The following is a 23808-nucleotide window of genomic DNA, read 5'->3' as shown; positions in this document are numbered from 1 at the left end:
TCTCGCTGATATTCAAGCTTTTGCATTCATTTTACATACTGTCCCATCAGTCACTTCTAAACACTGTATTTTGTTTCATACAAGAGGTAAATTCTGACTGAAGAGCCAAAAGAGTGCTTTAAACAAATTTCAAGTATTACTGCCACTACTGCATTTGTAAAACGCTGCGATTTTACTTCTTTCTTGCAGTTCTGAGGAGGACTCATTTCATCATGACTTCTTTTGAAGAAGCAGAAACTGAAGAGACAGTGACATGTCTCCACATGACCTTTTACCATCCTTACCAAGACGACAAGATGGTGTTTCGTTGCTTGAATTTCTGTAAGCGAGAGCGGGTCAGGGCAGATGAAACGGCCAGGTTTGGCCGGGATTCCAGTCTCTGCCATTACAAGTTAATGGACACTCGTGTTTCTCGGATTCAGTTTGCACTGCAGTTTTACAGAAAACTCAACAGCTCAGAACTTTGCTTTGAGATTAAGAACATGAGCAAGAAAACAAAACTGATGGTGGACCACACAGAACTGGGTTACTTAAACAAAACTGACCTGCCTTGGAGGTGCATCATTTGTTTTGGGGACTACCAGATTTTAGCAGAGGTTCAAGAAGGGGAGTCCATGGATTATTTTGAGACTCACTTACACTTGGCTGAAATGCCAGTCTTACAAGAAAGATACCTGCCATCACTGCAACCTGTACCAGAGAACTGCATTTCTTCTTCCTCATTTCCTTCCCAAGGCAAAAGCCCCACAGAGATGGATGAAAATGAGTCATGCTAGCGGGGAGAAGGAGCTGGATCAGATTTTGATCATTTGAAGTCTGCACAACTTCTGAAATTGAAGGCTGTCATCTCAGTTTGCTGTTCTCGATGGTTCTCACCACTGGACATCAACCTTTTTACTTGTTGGTTTCAGCAGAGACCCACCAGAGCAGACTGTTCAATAGAAAGAGATTCCAGCCACTGCATTCACCAGGGTGTCTGTGCTCTGACCACTGCTGTTTGCCACAAACACAGAGGACAGCTCAAATCCATCGCAGCAGATTCAATTCAAGAACTGTGACCACATGCCTTGAAGGGATATTTAACAGGCATTAATACAGAGCAGGCAGAAGAGTGTTGTAGCCCCAGCTAAGCAGGGACATGATGTCTTGCTGCATTTGTTAACACTTTGTGCTTAGCTTTTGACGTGAATTCCCAGCAGTATTTTCAAACCTTAGCTGTAACTTGGCAGATTTTGCTCCTTAGAAACACTTTGTCAGCAATCCTTTTCATGTTTCTATTAACTCTGCAGCAAGGTGTTTTTTCTATTTTTAAAATGAATTAAAATACTTATTTTTTGCAAGTTACTTTTGCTCATGAATATAAAAAAACCATGTAGTGACAGTGATGATGGTATGTAAAAACCCAGCTAAGTTTTGTAATAAAAGCATTTAGTCACCTAGTAAGGATTTGCTGTCTTCTACAACTACAATCTAAAAGCACTTACAGTGAATAAAATTATTTGCAGGACAAACCAGATAATAAATTATCACTTTCACTATTCTGGGCTTTCTAAAAGCGGCATTACTCCAAGATAAGAGTTTACTACAATACTTTCAGCAAGTTTTTTACCTCTACCCCTCACCACAAGCTCTCTCACCATTTTGTTTTTATTTGAGTATTTCTCAGGTTGTTTCAGGTAAGTTTTTCTTTGCTAGGGGCTCAGCCTTTCACTGGCACTTGTTTTTTTTGCAAGTATTTTAGCAAGTTTGAAAAACACACTGGAAAGAATCAGAACAGCCTGTACAGAGGAGTTACCCCTGTTATCATCCCTAAGGATCAGGATGCATTTCAGCATTAATCATTACAAGAAAACCAGAATTACAGCTGAGGGGAGAACAGCTGAATTACAGAATGTAACCTGAGATCAAGGCCAGCAACCACCAGCAAGAGAAAGTCACGGGATAGGCAGTGAAACTCAAACACAGGCTTAAATAAAGATTTCGTTTGTCTACTCATCTCATCCTTGCCAAAAATACCTTGCTCCCACATTTTCTCCTCTTTGAACTAGGCTCTGATAATTAACTTTTACAGTCCTTGGCCTAGATGTGCAGTTCAGCCACCCATCAGTGCCTGTCACACACCCAGCTCCTGAGCTTAAAGCAAACCCGACCAGGAATCACCCCCTCACCACACATGATTCTACTGGTTGCAGACTTCCAGGAGTTGCTGGCTGCTCAGCTTTTACATGTTTTTAACCTGAGTCTTCCTACACTTCAGTTAAGACAGCGTGGTCAATACCTGCAAATGCAAGACCCGACCAGGAATCACCCCCTCACCACACATGGTTCTACTGGTTGCAGACTTCCAGGAGTTGTTGGCTGCTCAGTTTTTACATGTTTTTAACCTGAATCTTCCTACGCTTTAGTTAAGACAACGTGGTCAATACCTGCAAATGCAAGCTGTCTAGAAAAAGAGAGCAACACGCAAACATAATGTGGAGCAAGCTTTTACATAGAAAAGCTTTGACATTAAATCAGCCTCATATAAAATGCATTTGATTTCTTACAGTCACTGGTTTGGCTGACATGTGAGGTTTGTGTTCCTAGTAAACAGCTCTCTTCATATTAGTGCTCCTAAGTTATTACAAATGACACACAAGTTCTTGTTCTGAACTGCTTTGTACCAATACTACTATTTTTGCTAATACTACCACTAAACAGCATTGTTACCCAGTTCCCATTCGTTGTTACCCAGGCCCTATCACACAGGATAGCAACCTATAGTACTAATATTAATAGCTTATACTTTCTGGAATATTATCCAAAGAAAAAGCAACAACTCCAATCTCAAATTTCCAAGTGCAATCTATAAACAGAAGCGTCTACAAGGAGTACTTACCTGAGAAAAGTCTTCCATCTGGTCTGCAGAGCTCAGAGTGCTGCATCTTTTGTACCGAGGGGCTCTACGGATAACCACACATCTAGAGCAGAGCATTCCTTAGACACATCTCCAGGAACCAGGAGCAAACCTCGGGAATGGAAAAAAACAACAGCAATGTAATGGTTTCCAGACACTAATAATTAATACAGCCATATTTACCTGGAATAAAAATTAACCCCAAAATACACATTAAAAATGAATCCTCTCCCAGGAAGATCCTATCACTGTGTTGATTTGCCCAGCAGAAGTTAGTCTGACTGAACAGTTGTTTTAGTAGAGACATACCAGAACATACTTTATTAGCCAGAAACAGATTCTGCTTCTGCCTGCCCCCACCCCGAGGCTGCCTATACTAACAACTTAATTGTGAGAAATACACACATACAAAGGCAGCTGCCATTTATTATAAGTTTCTGCTCCGCTGTCCTAGTATTCACCATCATACAATACTACAAGACAATGCTGAAACACCAATATTATGCTTAACTCTGAACTGGATGTCCAAATAGTCATGTCAAATGATGTTGTATTTGATGACAGCTCAACTTTAACATAAAAATACATTTATAACTGGTGGATGAACCACTTGGTAAAATACTTCTCTGGAATTAAAAATAATACTCCCCTATTAAAAACACCAAATCTCTTATATACAGGCTAAGTCAACTCAAACAGTGCAGTAGCTCAGACAGATATGGAGACAGGGAAGCTGCTGGCACAACACAAGGAAGGTTATCATCTCACCTCTGAAGGATGACAGCACCGCTGCTCTTTTCCCACAGAAGGGTTCCACACACCAAGCTCCTCAAGTCCTCTGTTATTGCAGCTTGTTAGAGCTTCCCTTCGAAAACAACGGGTCTCAAGAAGGGATGCTGGGGAATTCAGTAGTTAAAAACACAGCTAATTATTTATTAAACCCCTCCTTAGTTAGCAGACACACAGGTAACTTTGGGTAGCATTTTAACGATTTATCTTCAGACGCTGCTTTTATGATGTATGACATGGCAGCCACACAACCAGCAACAGGTAAAACACGTCCAAACACAGGACTGCCTGAAAATTTTAATGACTTCAATTTGTCCAGATACCCATTTTACAGTACTGTTGAATTGTTTCACTTGAGAACTGCTTATAAATCTTTCCATTTCTTAAATTTCCACAAATATTAACCATAATTTCTTAAGTCACTCACTGTGGTGCACTGAATTCTGAAAAGCAGAATGCTATTCGCCATGGCTACAGAAGATGCCAGTCACAGTAAAAGCCTTCTGTCAGCTTCCTTTTTCCTCACTGCTTGTTCATGCTACAAGCAGAACTACCAGCTGGTTTACTTCCTGAAAACATGGTTAGGACAAGTTAACCACATATTCACCGGTCAGGAAGAGTAGTGACTGCTGCAGGGGAAGTTACAGTGTCTGTAGGTAAAAACCATGTTATTTACATGTTGAGAAAGTTGCCTTCTTTTCTATGGGAATATATTACACAAATAAATGTTCAGGGAAGGTTACAGAGTAGTAGCTTATGCCAAACCCAAAATATACATTTTATGTGTACAAATTTTTAAAGCTTATTACAGGCATTGAAAATGTAGATAAAATCTTTCCAATGACATAGCTACAATTTAAATTAAGAAACGGAATGTTACCAACAAATTTCTGTTCAGTAGTGTTGATCTTTGTACATATTTAATCCATGTGTGCAGTATTTTTATTCAAGTTACCACAAAGATGAGCACTCTGTAGTGACCCTAATATTCTATATAGGCTGATATGATCTCAGAGACCCAGCTTTCACCCACAACTTCAGTTCTGATGACTACACAGGCTCACTATTTCACCGAGAGTGGTGCTTTTACCCCACAACAGCAAAGTTACACCCCTTTCATCTTTTTTCAGGGAAAAACATGACAACCACACCAAGTAAATGTGGAATAGAATGGCTTTACTGAAACTCTGGGGAAAGCTTGAGATCTACACGAGTTCTGGATGTTTTCTTCAGTGACCTTTTTTTTTTCAATTTGTAAATTAAATACCATGGGAGGCCACACAATATAACACCAGATTTGCAGTTCACTGAACACCTTGAATTAACCTTGTAGTATTACCAGATTTGCAGTTCACTGAACACCTTGAATTGCAGTCTGCTTGAGTAGTATTGACCATCTAGTTTAGAGGCACAGGAAAGCTAAAGCACTTCAAAACACAGGGTTTTTTGAACTTAAACTTTTTCGTTTTCTTTTCAAAATGTAGATATAGGAACTCGAGTCTTTCGATTCTTGTTCTTCCCACTCAGCAGCAGAGCAAGCATCTCTGCCCCAGTTTGCTCAGAGAATGGTGCTTTTCAGTAACATTTGAGTTCCAGTTGAGTTGAATTCTAAGTTCTCCACAACTAAAGAATTTTAAGGACCATGTAGTAACACATGGTGTTCCGTTAAGGGCAGGGCAATCAAGGCTTTGGTCCTCTCAGTTCTCCACTAGCTACTCACTAAAATTTCCTGTTTGATGCATAAAAAAAAATTATAGATTTTTTTATCTAGCACACACTTACTAAGTCTGGCATAATACACAGGGCAGTATCTTACCTGACCCAACAATTTAAGCTATGTTTATTGAGGTTAACTGTAATAAAAATTTGAAAGAGGAGAGACCTAGGCTAGGAAGACTATAAGCTCAACAGGGAAAAAATGCAATTTACCCAATGTGAAGTCTGTTGTGCAGCTGGCCAAGTACACCCTCTAAACAGCTAAACAAGTCTAAAAGCACATATTGGAAATAATTTGTTTAAATTATTTTTTCTATATTCAAGTATTAGATACATTAAATAAGACTGTTTCTGAGATAAGTGTCAGGCCAATGATGAATTTTAAAAACCAAAGCAGTACAAACATCACCTGGAGAAAAAAAAAGGCTCGTTAAAATATAGATATGTCAAGCTATGAAGCTTAAATTAGTGCAGACAATTTTACATTAAATGCAGATATCCAGAAATAAACACGATAGAAGCATCCCAGTTTTTATAAAAGTTTACAAGGTAGATGATAAAATTGCACTTAATTCTGAGTTAATTCAGATAGCAAGTCATTCCCATTCCTTGCCCATCAACTTATAGGAAAAAGCCAACCATGTTATAAAAGAACAAACCAGTTTTGTACATTCTACTCCTCTTTTCAACAAAAATCCATACACGAGGGCCACGCAGCTTCACTATCTGTCCTGACGATCAGAATCGGATATCCTCACATCTGATGCCGACAGATCTAACACAGGATTTACAAATCCAGCATATTCTGAATTGCCATTATCATCCATTTCAGCGCTAACAAAGTCGTTCTCCCACTCCAGGCCATTCGAATCGTCCGAGGCTGAAGCTGCATTACTTCCAGTCTTCTTGCTATTCCATTTCAGTGCTGCCCGCAGTATATCTTCCTCTGTCTTGGAGCGTTCTCTCATTGGAATCATTCTGTTCATGCCTGCGATTGGAGACATTTTATGAGACAGACATAGTTTTGAGGGAAGTCCCTTGACATTTGTGTTACAACATGACAATAAAGAGCAAGAATCCTTTAGAGATCCAGACTCTGGTAATTTCACTCCTGATTATCAACGTATTTTTTACTATGGCAGTGGTGTGCACATTAAATCCATAGTTTGCAGTCAGTTTTGGCCCAGACTAACAACACCCAGTGATGATGGGTTGGGGTTTTTTTTGTTTGTTTGGGGTTTTTCTTGATTTTTTTTAAGGTTTTTTTTTTGAGGGGGGGGAGTCAGAATTCTGAGGAAGACACACCACAGTGAAATAACTCACTAGCAGTTTTTATTTCTCCTATACATGCAGCCTGCTACCATACATCATGGGCACATAAATATCAGAAGATCTTTGGTACTGTGCCTTTTCCAGAAAGGCCCAACATCTGGGGAATCCTGCAATATTCCTGTAACTTACTGACAAACAATAAACAATTTAAACAGCAGCTGAATTTAGGAGAGATATCAGGTACGTTTGTCTAGGAAAGGTCTTCAGTTGGTCTGAAAAGGTTTATTTCATTTCACACAAAATAAGGCAAAACAGTGGTCAGAAAACTGCACAGACATCCCAGATGTTATTAATTTTGTCAGTAATTATAGACTCTCATGGTTTATTATCAAAACCCTCCCACACCACTGTGACAAAGAAGGGAAGGATTTACAGTACTCACTCATTGGATTCCTTGTACAATTCTAAAAAGACTCCCCTTTTACATTTTAAGTAACTAGCCAACTAATTAATTATAATTAAAAAGTTACATATTGGAAATGAAACACAACTCCTGGCAGACAGGGGGAGCCACAAGAAAAATATACTGGCAAGGTAATTTTTTCCCTTCATTAGACTCAAATGACAGATGTTATGTTTACACTTTATGTTTCATGGGTCTTTCAAAACATAGCCATGTTGAACTTAATTATTCCTTTGGTACCAATGGCTCACTGAAGCCTTTGTCCACCTGAAGAAAGACAGCCCAAAACACTAATACAGCATTAGTACTAGAAGTTCCTTGTCTGTTATCTGTACATGACACCAAAGAATGAGAATAGAATCACTGTATCAAAAAATAAAATATCTTTATTTTATCTAGGACAGTTACCACTTCCATTTTCTCCTCTTTGCACCCTTTGTCTCTCTGTATTTAAAAATTCTTTATGAACTATAACATTGCAGGGCACAAACTATGCATTTGCTGTGCTCAGACAGCTCCAATCTACAACCCCATGTCAGTAGCACCATGATATGATGATGATACACTACCTCCAGTAGTGCTGAATCATGCCTAGTTCAGGATCTAGGCATTTCCTGTCCTCATCTGGCAACTTCTCAGTCAAGCAATGTCATCTTTTGTTATTCTTAGTTCTGGGGTGTTTTGTTTTCTTTTTTTTAACTTAATACCCTTTCAAAACACTGGTTCTTCTTTGTGTTCAGCCCCCTTACAGCTTTGCCTACTAACAGTAAAAATGTGTGACTAGACCATAAACCAATATTCCAGATAACTAAAACCACACACACGCTCTTACTTTTTGGAGTTGCTCAGTCTTCACAGTAGATTTTGATATAACACACAGTAATTGAAACTACTCCAAGTCCTTTTGCACTATTGACTAGCACCACTTTCAGGTAATCACATTCCTTCTTTTGAAACCATGGGAACAAGTTACTTTCTCAAACATAAGCAACCTTCCATAGGTTATATACCATCTCCTCTGCTCAAGATCTGAGGCTACTAAGGAGAAAATAGGCACTGCCATCAAAAATGCCAACTCTTGAAAATCATTCCTCTTTGTAGAATAGAGGTTAATCAGAATCTGAAATGGAACCATGCAGTAATTTCGATCTGTTTTTAGGCAGCTTTTGGCACTTCTCAGTACTTAACAATTTACTTACCTCAAAACCAAATGAAAGCTTATGGCTAAGTCAATAGGACAGTGATCAAAGAACAATGATTAGCAAACATCACAGGTTGTTAATTCTATACACAGAATGCAGTTTCCCAATGACAACAATATGTATTCAGCAAGACCCTCAACCAGTCAAATAAACAAGATAATTTTGCATGCAGGTATGCCTCATTATGACTGAATCTTGCTCGTTTGGCTTTGAATAGTTACTTAGATATTACATTAAACTAACATAAAAGCAGGGAGACAACTCCATCTGTAAGAAAGCCAAGAGCTCAATTTTGCCATTTCTTAAGCACAGTATAGAAAACTGTTCTCAATACTTTTTCTGCTCTGGTGCTAATTCCTGTCACTGTAAAATCCAATGTATATCAATGTATATGATCCTGTCCTCGCTTCAGCTGCTCTAGAACACTAACAGCTCTTGCACACACTAGCTAAAAAAAGATGCTGGGTGTTTCTAAGGAAATCTATCCAAGTTAAGTCTTCCAAAACTGGTTTTTGAACTAGACATTTCAGTGCTCTTGACAGTGCTAAACATTTAAATTATACACAGACTGTCAAAAACCAGTCTCAAAGCAAAGAAAAAATCTGCTGTGCATTGGTAAAAGAAATCGTAGTTCACTTTTGGTGAGCTTTTCAGGAGTCAAGGTCTCAAAATTTGGGTTAAATTGGAAACAAAGTCAAGAGCTTTTTCAGATTTATTAAATATGACAGAAAGACATAACAAACAGCAGCAGCAATTAGGATAGTTGAGATACTCACCTGGGATGCAGACTTAAGTTTGCAGTAGAAGTTACAATAATAATAATAATTGGGGTTTAAAAAACCAAAGCTTCGATAACAAACAGCAGCAGCAATTAGGATAGTTGGGATACTCACCTGGGATGCAGACATAAGTTTCCAGTAGAAGTTATAATAATAATAGGGGTTTAAAAAACCCAAAGCTTCCCAAAGCACTTGAGAGACTTCTGACCAACTTCCACATTTTAAATCACAGGACAAGCTATTCCTTCTGCTACCGGCTCACAAGAGGGCAGCATTTCTTCACCTTGAGTTTTTTGTGAGTTTATAATAGTCAGTTCACAAAATAGAGAGAGAGATGTTTACTAAAGGATCCAAAGGAATTAATTTGTATGAGACATAACCACATTTATCAAAATAAGCCATTTTCAAGGTGAAAATAATTTCCAATTTTATCTTTACACACTTGACAAATTACATCAGAATTAAGTTTTAAACCACCTTTTGAAATGCCAAATTTACTATCAACTGTTTGAACTGTCAGCAATTTTGACCTGTAAGTTCAAAAGAAAACTGAACAGTACAAGCAATACCTTCTTCATCTTCCCACTCTAAATCTAATGAGGTGCTGTCATCATTTCCACTTGTCGATTTCGTTTTGGTCATTAAGTCACAACTGCTCTCTGTGTTGGGTGTCAGCACTGTAGCATCAGATGAAAGTCCTATATAAAATATATTTTTAGTTTTTAAACATACTTGAAATTGCAGTTCAATGTGCAAAACTAAGTTTACAACTAGAATATTTTCAATATTTTTCTGTGGCCTTAAAACCTCAGGAACATTTGAAAAAGCATTTAATCCATCACTTCAAAGAGCATACAGTAGCTTTTTAATAGTCAACATGATGAAGACACTCTAAGGTGACTTTTAGCAATACCATCTAATTACAACTATAGAGGCATTTAGTAAGCTGGACTTGTGTGAAGACTTGCAGAAAATACAAAACCAAAAGCCAACCCTCCCCACAAAAGACCCCAAACTCCAGGCAGTGTTTCCCAAGAGTTACCATCAGTCCCTCACCCTCTTAGTGACTACCACAGTGTCATCAAATGTTAGGGACCTAAGTTTACAAAACTCTTTTCTACTAAATTGTTAGTGGAATTTTGAAAGACAGGAACCAAATGCTCTCTAGCACTTCATTAGAAAAAAATAACCATTAGTGTCACTCTAATTACTTTGTTAAGAAATAATGAAAAAAAGCTGTACACAGACATCTTAAAGACACAGTTAGGTATTACAAGAAAACTTCACTGCATTGATGGTGCCTCCACAAAAACAGTTGGAAAGCCTCAGTAAAATAAAATCCACACTCAGGACTTGTTTGCTTACAGAACTTGCTTTTGAGAACCATAATGCCTGTAGCACAAGTTGTGTATGCTCTGGTTTTTCAATACCTGAAGCATTAGGGATTAGATAGCAAAATAAGTTCCTATCAGATTATTTTATACATATATAAATATTTTATATGTGTGTGTACACATAAAAAAATAAAGGTATTTAACTCAAAAAATAAATAGCACTCTGATCCTCAGAGTCACTTCAAGATTTCAAGACACACATAAGCAAAGGAAGACTTACTACTACTTCGAAAAGCTTCATACTGGAATTTTGTATTTCTCAAGAAAGAATCAAGATCTTCCTCTGCCACAGAACTGCAAAAAAAATGCACATATGGTTTTTAGCTTTGTAAACCTCTAAGTATGTCATAAAAGATATGTTAATCCACATGTCCTCCAGGTTCTATGCTACAAAGCACATAAACCTTTAACTAAAAAATTTATCAAGTTACCTACAAACGCCTTTCCACTCCTGCTCATTACATCCCCACCCAGTCAGAGCTTCTGCTCAATTTTTAGTGGTATTTTCAATTAAAATTCAATTTACTTCTGTCACAAACTAACCCTTCCCCTCTCATCCTTTGGCACTTTAGGTAATGCCTCCTTAACTTGTAATTCCTTCTAAAAGGAATTCAAATGCTACTACTACAATTATTTGTTTCTACTATCTGGCTAGTTCCTGCTCCTGCCCTAAACCCCCAGTTTTCACAGCTCCTTTTTAACTGTGCTTTCCTAACTGAAAAGACCTCCTATCCCCCTTCTCTCCCATTCAAGAGCTGCAAAGGAGAACAACTCTGACTTTGAAATGTTGCCTACGTAAGCTTTGAAAATCCTACGCATTTTTTTTGTGATGGGAAGATGAAGAATAGGAGTCAAAACAGTCATGGTTCTCAGTTATCATTAATAAAGTTTGTATCTTACCTCTGATATTCTCCATTATTAACAGCGTGCGCTCTCTGTGTTATCCTTTGCTGTCTACGTTGCTATCAAAAGAAGTAATTGAAGAAGCTGAATGCAATCACTCAGAGTAACAGATTCAATACATTAAGCACTCCCTTAACTGTGACATTAGCAGCAGCATTGTCCTGATCCTCAGAGCAATCAAGCACAAATCAGAAAGACTGACTTTCATTCAAATAAAGATCAAACTTCATGATACTGAAGAGACTGTTACATGCAAGCAGTATTGTTTCTAATCTCAAGTATCTCCATTTAAAATATAGCTTTGTGAATATAGAGCTCTCAACATTTTAACCTGTTTTATGTATTAAAAAAAATAATTTGCCCAGAAACATGAACACTGCTTTATTAATGATGGCATCTGTCCTCTATTGTCTCCTCCTGGTAATATAAGCCACGGGTATTTTCCAAGCAGAACTAACATCTGGGTTACATTTTATTTGTTTTGCTCTGCATGCAGAAACTGTCAGCCTACCATTTAAAAACATCTATTTCCTATAGGTCCCTTCATCCCTGTACAAAGCAGCAGGGCCATCTCCTCTGGCTGTCTTTATCAGCACTAAGTGTTTCAGTTATATTGCTAAAAGCTTTGTTGCCTTGCCAGGCCAAAACTACCAATACCTCTACAGTCTGAAGGCAGAAAGCTTTCATGGCAACACTAGGCAAAAACAGAGTGAAAAAAAGCAAGACAACCATAAATGCATTTATTTTGTAATTACAAGAGGAACAAAAAATGTCATAGAAGTCAGGTACTGCTTAAGTTTTAAGATCTAAACAACTTAAGCTGTCTCAAGTTGCTTTTCCCTGCCTTGAAATTATGAGAACATAACAAGTGGGCACATCAACTATGTGATTAGAGATAAGTCGGTTATTAAGCATTAATTGTTCACTGATTATGACAAAGACTAAGATAAAAAAATCAACAAGTCAGTTTTAGACTAGTCTGATGGATCTAGCTACTGTTTTTCTGAAAAATCTATTGTCAGCCTTCAGGGATCTGTGCCCAAAGAAAAGCAAGGATAAATAAAACAGAATTTTTAACTTCAACTTTAACTTCATCTAAGAATTGCTGTTTGCTGGGTAAATAGTCTTGAGATAACTGCATTGCATGAGCTAGTATTTTCAATCCCAAGATGATAATGGCTTCATTTCTTGACACACTTTCCATCTCAGGTATTTAAATAAAAATAAGCAGATTGAAGCCAGTAAAGAAATGGGAAGTGTAGAAGTAGAAATATCAGATGATGGTGGTTATAAGTGAAAACTTAAGTACACAGGGAGAAAGAGACAGGAATTTAGTGCAAACAGTCAACGAGTCTGGAAAAATAAGTTACTGCTATATGCAACAATTTTCTTCAGATTAATATACCCACATAATATACAAATTACATTATCATTACCATTTTGCCAGGTCACATGCAAATATCTAGCACTCTAAGTTCCAGGATATATATATATATATATAATAGAATTCTCTGTTGTTACAAATCCTGACATTTAGTAGGGTAACATCAGCAAGCCAAAATCACTTTTCCAAGGATGCCATACTTCTAAATGAGAAAGTGGCTTTTTCATTGGAAGACTTCTGCCCACAAACAGCAAAGAGATGACTTATGTGTTCTAAAATGGCTTCTAGTTTACTTAGAAAGGTTAAATTCTTGATGCCTATCTATGTACACAGAAATGCTTCCACAGTAATCCTTGTAATCCTCAAGGGCTTTGGGGGGGATTGTTTGCTAAGGAGGTAAGTGGTACGAAGTGATGAAATGAGGAAATTAAAGTCTCCATAATGCATTCTATCTTAGGCCTCGACTAAAAGAGGTACATATTGAAAATACTGAAGAGAACAGCATTTCTTACCAAGTTCTACAGAAAACAGTTAAACTTATAAAGCAATCTACTTTTGCTGACTTTATATAGATCAAAAGTGTTTAAAAAAAAGAGGCAGGCAAAAAAGGTCAGAAATAATTAACCCTCCCCTATCAAGTGACAAGAGGATAGAAAGAAATGTGAAATGAGATCTATACTTAGCAACATCAATATTAAATGAAAACTCATGTCATTACTGTGAGTCTGGAAATATTTTTCAACTCTCTCTTGAATGTAAACAATACATTAGGGTTAAAAGATGTTCCCTATACCTACTGTAGCTTTCAGATTTTTTCAATTAGTCCAAATCTGAACTTCTGAAAACCTACTTCTAATGTAACACATACCACATGTCCAGCAGGCTGTTTCCTTCATATTACAGAGGAACAGATAGTGAAAGTGTTCTCTTTAACATAAAGATTTCTGGCAACCTGGAATTTGTGTGAGAACACCTACCTTAACAGCTCACTAAGATATCAAAAATATTACATGCACTGATAATATGTAACTTGGAACTGCAACAGGAAAAGCATCAGTAATGAGAACAGCATATGTTCTCAAAAAAAGCAGGAAAATGTAACATGGATTTTTTTTTTGCTTGACCAAGGTCCAAAAGCAAGGATGCCAGACATGTGGAAGCAGGCAGAGATATACGAAATAAAGACTACTGTGAAGTCATTACTGACTTTGGCTACTTGTCATACAAAAAATGATAGAACAACTCAGGTTAGAAGGGACCTCAGGAGGTCATCTAGTCCAACCTCCTGCTCAAAGCAGGGTCAACAATAAATCCTTGGAAATACACATCTTCATGTTAACACAAACCACATAGATAAGGAACAAGTAATTGCACAAATATATAAAGCACAGTTCATATGTCTAAGCAATGTCATACTGTATGCTTAATTTCAGGGGGTTTTTTACTAGAAAACCATCACAGATCACTTGACATTAAAGATCAGTAAGTGCTATATAACACAAGTCTGTTGAGCTAATTATAGCTGAAAATGATACATCTCCTTCAAAATCTGTACTCATCAACACAAGCTGTTTGAATAAGTTCTGATCATTTTCAGCTGTGCCAGTCAGCTGTACTTTCAACCCATGTATTTCTTTCTCTACTGGAATTTACAAGCCAAAGCAATTTCCTCATTACATTTCCTGAGATGTGAAGGATATTAGGAAAGTCTGCATACACAGAAAGAGAACAGAAGCTCTGATATATATATATATATTGGGGTCCTTTTCCCCTCACCTCCAAGAGCTTTTTCTGCTTTGCTGCCCTGGCTGCTTCACGTTGTGCAGCATATAAAGCCTCCTCTTCTATTCTTAACTTCTCCTCTTGTAAGGCTAACTGTATATGAACAAAACAGTAATGGTTAACAAAAGCAGAACCTATCTATCTTCCTATTAATAAAGCTGTAAGGTCAATAAAACAAAAGAACAGCTACTAGAAAATAAAAGTAAAAGAAAATTGACTACAGCTAAAACATTTATCCTCATTAACTGAAACTAACAGCTTCCCCCCCACCAAACATACCAAGAAATTTAGATAATTAAACATTACCCTATTTATTAAACATCATTACTAGTGAATGGCTGTAAAGACATGTTGCATTTTATTATTAACCACACAGTGAAAGACTGAAATCTTTTCAGTTACATATTACATTGGTACTTTATTAAAAATCATTCTCAATTTCTACACTGTGTTCCACATCATACTGCATTAATTGCTGCAACACACTAAAACTAAACTAATTAAGTTGGAGTTTTTTCCTTCCTTAATGAAAGCTCTGGAAAAAAACAGGCACCAAAAATTTGAATCAAGTATACTTTCATTTTGCCTTTTGAATCAAAATTTAAATTTAACAGATCTCAGTCAGAGAGCCAGTCTATGAATTAAATTTTTCAGCTAAAAGGCTATTAAAAAGAAGCAATCTCTGACGTAAATGTAGTTGCACAGCAATCTTTGTTTATCTTTTAGACTAAGAAAAACCAGCTGATGAACAAAACAACGGTGTTTTGTTCATGGAAATGGAACTTCCTTGTGTTCATGGTTGATCTGAACTACTTGAAAATTAAAAACTATCCTCATCATACCAGTCACCATAACCGCTTACCTCTGACTGAAGTTTCATATCAACAACTCTCTGCTTTTCAGCAATGGACTTATAATGTCTGTCTTTCAAGTCAGCAATTTCTTCCTCCGTCAGAGGTCTGAAAGCAGGGGAGAAACACAACAAGACTCCATCTATTATTTATGCATGACAACCTTAAGTTGCACTTAAACACATCCATATAGTCCTTCTTGACCAGTCCTTTAATGCAAATTCAACAAGCTGTGCTTTTGGCCTGCTCCTTCTGAGAGCAGGGTTCCAATTCACTCAAGACAAGCTGCCTCTCCTTACTCTTACCAAGGATTTTTTGTGTCTTTATAGAAAGAATATTTTCAAAACATTGTTTGCCAACAGAACTAGAGGAACAGGATGGTTAATATCACTGCTGTATAAATTTTACTTTTTCTCATTTGTTTCAGTCCCCTAAATGCAAATTATTTGTTCCCCTTTCATCTGTCACCTATCTTAGGTCTACTTTTATCTACCTAACAAGACCACAAAATCATTCTATTAATTATAAGGTTTCCTATATTGCTGCTTCGTGACTATTGCCAGGGAACATTTTGGGAACTATCAATGTGTCAACAATGAGACAAGCAGAGAATACACTTCAGGGCCTTCCTATGTTTCCTACAGAGCAGGTCTCTCTATTTCTACTGCATTTATAATATTAAAAACACTCACAAAAAAATAACTGGAGTTGTAGCAACACCCACATAACTTGAAATGCAGAGCCTGGGAAGAGGAATAACGATTCTCTTTGCAACATACTGTTTTAATGGTCTCATGGAGTTTTTGCATGATGCATTATCATCTAAACTGTTTTGATGTGATTCAGCAAAAAGGTTAGACAGATATGTAAGCTTTCCATGTATCTGACAACTAAAAAGAGTGAAAATGTTTTTGACAAGAATTCTGAATAAATGAATAGACACAGAGGGAGAGCAGAGTGAAGGAGAGGTCCTAAACCTCAGAGTCTTACCTGTGACTGCTTCCTGGGCTTTCCCCCTGTTAAAAAAAAAAAATAAAAAAAAATATATATATATATGAAGTCGGCATTTATGAGAATCCCATCAATCAATCAATTATAAGATGGGGAAACAAAAAAATATGGAATCATAGTTTCTCCTATATATTAATTTTTATAACTGGGAGGGAATCTCCTGTTTTAATCTGGAATTTTTTAAAAAATCTTATTACGCAATCAACTGGCTAAGTAAAAAAAAGTACTTGCAACTGAAAGTAAGTATTCTGGTAGAGTATTTGAGGAACCAAACTATTAGTCTTCATGTTTTTAAATGCAGGGCAGGGTATTGAATATATGGCATGTGTACAACCCACTTTTAAGATTGACATTTAAAGGACAACTATTTTTCTGAAGTACTATTAACCAGTTTACCCACAAGCATAAAGACAGAGCACCCCCCAAACTTTCCTTAGCAAAGCAACCCAGGTCCATTCATGTCCTTAAACAGAGTTCTACACAAAGTTTAACCAGGAGCAAACTCTCCTTAAAATTTCTCCCTCTGCTCCTTCCCTCCCTGTCCCCCCTTTTTTTCCTTCTCTTTTTGCCTCCCTAATGTCCACAGCCCTCTCTTCCTGAAAGGGTTACTTCCCACACTCCCACCAAAACAGTTTTCACTCTTCTCTTAGGTCTTCATCTCTCTTCAAGTGTTAAATATTCATTCCTAGAGCAAGCAAAACTCATAATAAACAACACTCTGCAATTCAAGCCTACAACACAGCATGAAGTGGGAGGAAGATACAGATCTTGGAAGCATTTTTAAGGGCTGTACTACACCTGCAGGTTTCACATGATGATCCAGGTACCCACCTCATCACTTTCCACTAGGTTCTCAAACTGCAGGAAAAAAAATAAAGCCATCATTACAATTCAACCTAACAAGTCACAAAACACTAAGAAAATACTGTTATATACTTAATCTGTCTTATAAAAAGCACTACTCCAATGCTACCAGTGGGACTGTAATACTCTTGATGACAACTGTGCTTTCAGGTAGAACCTATCTTCTTACCAATGTTTCTTTTCTTAAATATTATATTCTCCTAAAAGAAGAGTCAAAATTAAAAGAAACATTCATGTATCTCACCAGAACTTATAAAAGATCCTGATAAAAATAAAGTCTCATTAACTTACAACATTGCTAATAATTGTGTTTATCTGAAGCATTATAATACAAGCAGAGGAGGGAACAGTGTGACTCTGACATGCACTGAAACAATAGAAAAATACAGAAGATTTAAGAGGTACAGTATATGTAAACACCACCTCACACAGCAAATGTGATGCTTATTAAAAGGTATTTGAAGATCTTATTTATAGGAAAGGGGGTTACTTCCTATCCAGAAATCTAAAACCAAACAAGCAACAACCACCCCCTCCCAGTTTTGCATATAAGAAACTAAATATCAATAAAGGCAAAGTAATGCTTAATGATAGGCAGCCAAAACCAGCCCCATCACACATGAAGCATTCCAAGCTGCACAAACTAGTCCAAAAGTTCAACTGCTACAGATAAGGACAGCAAACAGTGATTGTCCATACTCTTTTCAGTATACTCATCTTGCACACAGTCAATAATACATCAAACACAGAGCTCAGCACCCACAGCAAGACTCCTCATCGACCTGTGTGCTGCCTAACTGCTGTCAGCAGAGTAACAACCTGGGGAGAGGACAGAACCTTCTTTTTCCCCCATCATATTTCTGCTCCAGGAACACTCTTACACCTCAAAGTTGTGTCCCACCATATACATCTGCCCTCTTTCTTGAAAGCCAAAGCAGTGATTACTGTTATTAAGGTTATTCTCAGTAATGGGGACAAACTGAAAGGTCTAGGACTTTTAGATCATAAGGAACACTCAGAGAAAGTAAACCAGGTTATTCTGAGAATCTGAACTTCATACAAATTAACCTTACACTACCCTTGGCAAAAAGGGGTGATATCAGCACCCAAGAAAGGACCTCTAGTGAACAAAGTGGACTACAAAAGCAATTAACAGTAAAGTAACTTAATCTGATTCTAGCTTTCTGTGGCATTAGATTAATGATCCTGCAATCAAAAACTAAATATCCTGCACTTAAGCAGAAAAGGAAAAATCACTCCCAACACAGCAGGGAGAAAAGATGCAACAGGCAGACTTTAGAATGCTCTAGTGCTGCCTATCAGATCACAACACATACTTCTCTCCAAATAACAGATTAAAATGAGGTGCTGTACTAATGTTCTGAGGCACTGTATGGACCACTACCTTGCCACCCAGTGCAACACCAATTTAGACTGCAAAAAGTTTTAAAAGCAGTGCCAGAATTCAGCTTTTTCCACTTTTTTCAATTAAATCACTAGTAATGTAAGCACTCACCTCTATAGTGAAGTGTTCTCCTGTTGAACATGTTCTAAAGTACTTTGATCTGGAAAAGTAAGTCTATAGTTACACTACGGAATAGTCTTCAATTCACAGCAGAAAGAAAACAAGACAGATAATTTAAAGAGCTTTTGAAATAAGTAAATTAAATAGAAAACAAAATCTTAACATATTAAACACATTTACTTGTTAACCTGTGCTCTGCATTGCTACCAGAGGAGAGACACAAGCATGTAAACATCTTCTTCAGAACTGAAGAAAAGACAAACACTCGAGCAGGAGGAAATAACTGACCAGGATGCTGCAAGATTAACAGACATTCACCATGTTCTGTAATACCTTTAATGCATTTTTCTCAAAAAAACATGATTCCAGGCAATTTCTGGAAACACTGTTGCTCATCACAGCACTTAAAACTCTTAACTAGCATAGCATCTTGTACAATTATGTCAAACAATACAGCCTGGCACAGCTAGGATGTTGAAATGCAGAGAGAAATGTCTAAAAATAGGTCAAGATAATACTTTTCAACTACAAAAATATCATTTGCCATCTGTACTTTTATAGAAGGAATCAGTCTCCTCCTTGATTCTTTATCTTAACACTGTCAGCTGTAAAAAACAGAGTATTAAGTTAGCTGCATACCTTTTTGCCTAGTGAAAGAGGTTTGGCTATCACCCAAAAGAACATTCAAATATAAACTGGTGCTTCATTACAACATCCATTTCATCCAACTCTTCAAAACCAGAGTTTCCAGTTTCAAATGCTGACTGATATCAGGATTAAGCCCAGGGCCTCAGGCACTTTTATACTTGCACAAAAGATCTTTCTGTACTCGCAACCAACACCTACTTCCACTGTACTAAAAGCAACACTCCAGCCAAATCCTGAATTATTTTAATCATACTATGTTTCATCTCCATCACATTTTTCTTCCCAAGTCAGGGTACATCTCCCCCGGTGACTTGTGCAAACCACTTTCCCTTGATTGTGCAGCCTTTCCTTCTACACAGCAGCACACCTACCTCGCAGCACCCAGCTGCCACGCAAGAACCTTTGCCAGTCCACTCATTGCTATGATACCAGAGGTGAAAAGCCACTTTAATCCAAGCACTACGTTGCAAGGATAATTAGGACATGTGGCATGAACACTTCCAGTGATTTCACTGCTACCCCTCTGTGTGCAGGAGCCAATACCATTAAGAATCTAATTTAATAGAACTGTTACAGGAAACCATCTCTAGGACTCTCTATGCTGTTAACAGAAGTGTAATTCCCATTTACAGCACCAGCTCCTGACTAAATCACACTAAACTTCACAGACACACGAGCTGCAGTCAGATTACTTGCAAGAGCTGAACAGCAAACCTATAAAAACTGAGACAATGCAGTGCAAGGTAACTGAACATCATCACCAACAGCTCAACAGCTATGACACTTCAAGCAAGATCTACACTTTCTGCTACTCAGGAACAGAAAACCTAGTTCTGTGCCAGTATTGAGCCCTTAAATCCCACAGCAACTACTAGAGATGGAGGTCATTAGGGAGAGAAACGGAAAAGCATCACCTTCACCCCCATACATAACAGCTTCAATTGAAATAAAAATAGTATCCTATTAAAATGCTTACAGCTTTTGTTATTCTCCTTTAAGCTCTACTGTTTCATTATTTTTTAAAACAGAGTTGACATTTAGGTTTGATAGCTGAACTGATTTCTCTAGTGCCTAATAGGCCACAGCACCTACAGAGACTGTCAGATCAATCTTCAAGATCTAAAGCTACTAAAAGAATCTAACTTTTCAGCACTCCATCCATTCTCTTTATTATCCTCTAACACAAAGTCATTATCATCTTTTATTTATAATAGAAACTTATACAAATAAAAACACAGTAAAAAAGCTTACACAGATTATATGTGGGGAAGTAAATCACAAAAAAATGAACATTTAATCTATTAAAACCAGGGCATGAGTTAAAATTCCTTTTTCCAAAATAATGGAAAAAAAGATTGTTTCAATTTAGCTACATTAAAACCCCTCCCAAACTAACCAAACAAATAACCTAGAGACAAATTATATTTCTCTTCTCTCCCCACCCCTCCTTTTAATTACTCCTCTAGGAGTAAAGAGGAACAACTCCTGGTCAAATATAGTGATAAATTAGCTACGACCTACTTCCTAATTACAGCTGCAGCTTGTAGTACTTGAAGAAAAACTATTCCAGCTGAAGCATAAGGACACTCTAAAAGAAATTAAAAAGTCACCAACAGAAAGCTTGTATTTTTACCTGAACTTAAACTTACACTACACTGAAGGAGGTTTTGGGGTTTCATTTTTCTCTACATGCTCAACATGAACTCCAAAATCATCACAATAATTCATACATCAATCTCCAAGATTTTAAGCCCAATTCCAAGCAAAGGCAATTTGTAATCTTGCAGGATATGGCAACACTTTTTAAAAAACTATATACTTAATTATTTAATTCAGAGTTTCTTTCTTACAGTTAAATTTTGGAGCATCTAAGGATAATGAAGCACTGAGGTGGGGAATCAGAGTGGTAAAATAATCACTCTTAATTTGATAAGCCACACAATGCTGTTCTACAAGTAACCAAATCCACAGAATTTGGTAGCAATCTAACTTGCAAACTTAAAAAATTCAGAAAACACATTTTACAGTTTTGTTTTTAATACAATTTCTTGCCCCTCCCATCACCCAGTGGAAGGGAAATACTCCAATTCCTCTGCACTCCAACACTCTTCTCTCAATTACCAGCACACCCAGAAATCCAAGATGATTGGAGACATGTGCCAGCAATCTGCAAGAGGTAACACTGATCAACTTTGGTTTTCTCCCCCATAAATTGACCCCTCTATGCAATATTCCATGTTCAGGCTTTAAAATCCAACCCAAACAGGTGCAATCCCTTCAGGTGAACAAATCTGCTTTGCATACCATCACTTCATTTTTCCAAGACCTTCACTCCAGGCTATGTAACACCTGAAGGAACACACGTAACAGTTTAACATTACACCAGCAGACAGTAAGATTTATTTCACTGGTAAGGACAGTCTGATATCAGATCAGACTAACAGAAGTAATACATGCACATACGAATACCTGAGCCATCATGGCCAAACCTCTCCTTTGAGAGTATGTTCATAAGAAATTATTCATTAATCCCCTACCATTTAAGAGAATGGTACTTCTAATAATTCTGTGCATCAGCACTCATATTTGCCATTCTAAAACCCAACCGAGCAGTAAACCTGTAGTTACATGGAAGACACCAAAACACACTAATAAAGTCTGGTAAGAAAGCCAGAAAATTCAGCAATTGTCTGCTGAAAAATAACTGGAGACTAAGAGATGGTGTGGCAGGAAGCTAAGAAATGAGGCTTCACACATCAAACATGCACCAGAACCAATTACTATAACAGGTAACACTGCAAATGCCAATGAATATACAAAAGGGCAAGGGAGTACTACAAATACAAGAAAAAAAGAATACAAGAGAAAACAGCAAGAAAAAAGTTATAGGTAATAGTCACTTTAGACCAAAAGGAAAGATAAAGTTAACATTTATCTAGAACTTGCTCCTATAGCCTAGACAGTCTTGTGCCTTTTGGATTCTGTCTCCTATCCAGTGCTCATAAGTCTGTTAAAAGTAGTCAGGGGGTGGAATGAAAGACAGATACCCCACAACCAAAGCAATAAATTACAGGGTAAGTACACATTGCTGGTGACTTACTGTCACTGCCCTCCACCACTAAAAAAGGTATTAGTCTATGAGCAGAGACTCAGCAAAAAACACATGCTAAGTGAGAACCTTTCAACTATTACCTGTTTTTCCCCAGGGTACAGAAAAAGAAACAGACACTTAAGTGCCAGCTGTCCAGGTATTTCTGATGTCTATAACCTCAACTAGAGAACACAATACAATGAAGTAACCTCCACACACACTGACGGGACTCATTTCTCTGAAAATTATTCCAATAAGGTCTTCAAGACAAGCAGAAGATCAGACTTACCTGCAAGAGCTGAAGTGAAATAAGAGACTGCAAGTTTGCAGCATGTAAAATACATCTCAGTATATGTGTCTAGCACTACTTCAATCATTTAATCACTAAGGTTGCGAAAGACCTCCAAGATTATCACGTCCAAACATAAATCTTAATACCTCAGTCAAAAATAAATTATGTAACAGCATCAAATACTGGTAACTATATGAAAGAAAACCAAGTTCTTGTACAGGTAACTTATCTTTGCCCTGTTTGTATACCCCTTTTCAATGAGCTGGTTGTTGAAGAACAAAACACAAATTACACATTTACAAGAAACAGGAAAGTTTATTCAGATTATTCTGCTCCTGATCATCTGGAGTAATCACCCTTTATCCCAACAGCCTCAGCCTCTGACTCACAGAGAACACAAAATCACATTCCAGAAAATATGGTGGTTTTCCATCTTTGCACAAACACGACAGCCTGCACAGGCTTCACCAACTGACCTGAAAAATCTTTCTAAGCTTCTTCTGGAAAAACAGCCCTGGAAGCAGGCTAAGGAGCAAGAACATCCCCTCAGCCAGTTCACCTGAGCCATCCCTGGAAGTGCATGACCACCAACCCTGTGACCTGCACAGAATCCCAGAACAGCCTGGACTGGAAAAGCCCTTTAAGCTCATCGAGTCCAACCATGAACCCAACACTGACCAGTCCCCTATGACTGACCCATGTCCCTCAGCACTGTGTCTACACGACTCTTCAATCCCTCCAGGGATGGGGACTCCACCACTGCCCTGGGCAACCCCTTCCAATGCCTCAGAACCCTTGCAGCAAAGAAATTCTTCCTCACATCCATTCTCAACTGTCCTTTATGCAACTTGAGGCCGTTTCCCCTCGCCCAGCTCCCCAGAGAGACACTAACGAGGCGTTTCCCTCACAGCGGCGGTTTCTTTCTCTCTTTCCCGCCTTCCCCCTG

The 23808-nt window shown here is 37.6% G+C and overlaps 2 protein-coding genes across 2 annotated transcripts; one reads left to right on the top strand and one right to left on the bottom strand.

Annotated features, from left to right (window-relative positions):
• Positions 1-203: 203 nt before the first annotated feature.
• On the top strand, positions 204-776 carry TIFA (TRAF interacting protein with forkhead associated domain). Its single transcript, XM_010162505.2, has one exon. The coding sequence runs from the start codon at positions 213-215 to the stop codon at positions 774-776; it is 564 nt and encodes a 187-aa protein (XP_010160807.1). The 5' UTR covers positions 204-212.
• A 5178-nt stretch (positions 777-5954) lies between these two features.
• Positions 5955-19897, bottom strand: AP1AR (adaptor related protein complex 1 associated regulatory protein). Its single transcript, XM_010162506.1, has 10 exons — positions 19851-19897; positions 18823-18871; positions 17274-17300; positions 16422-16447; positions 15443-15539; positions 14575-14673; positions 11412-11473; positions 10732-10805; positions 9687-9815; positions 5955-6389 (listed from the first exon to the last, which is right to left on the bottom strand). Exons 1-10 carry the CDS (start codon positions 19895-19897, stop codon positions 6124-6126), a joined length of 876 nt encoding a protein of 291 aa, XP_010160808.1. The 3' UTR covers positions 5955-6123.
• Between the last annotated feature and the right edge of the window lie 3911 nt (positions 19898-23808).

The sequence above is a fragment of the Antrostomus carolinensis genome, unplaced genomic scaffold (genome assembly GCF_000700745.2).
Source record: "Antrostomus carolinensis isolate BGI_N321 unplaced genomic scaffold, ASM70074v2 scaffold1112, whole genome shotgun sequence".
NCBI lineage: Eukaryota > Metazoa > Chordata > Aves > Caprimulgiformes > Caprimulgidae > Antrostomus > Antrostomus carolinensis.
This window is presented reverse-complemented; position numbering and strand designations above follow the sequence as displayed.

Excerpts from the sequence above, each read along its gene's own strand:
- TIFA (XM_010162505.2), top strand. The coding sequence starts at position 213 with ATGACTTCTTTTGAAGAAGCAGAAACTGAAGAGACAGTGACATGTCTC.
- AP1AR (XM_010162506.1), bottom strand. The coding sequence starts at position 19,897 with ATGAGTGGACTGGCAAAGGTTCTTGCGTGGCAGCTGGGTGCTGCGAG. Across the intron at positions 14,674-15,442 it reads ATATGAAACTTCAGTCAGAG|TTAGCCTTACAAGAGGAGAA; the intron begins GTAAGCGGTTAT and ends GTTCATATACAG. Across the intron at positions 6,390-9,686 it reads AGAGTGGGAAGATGAAGAAG|GCATGAACAGAATGATTCCA; the intron begins GTATTGCTTGTA and ends CTCCAATCGCAG.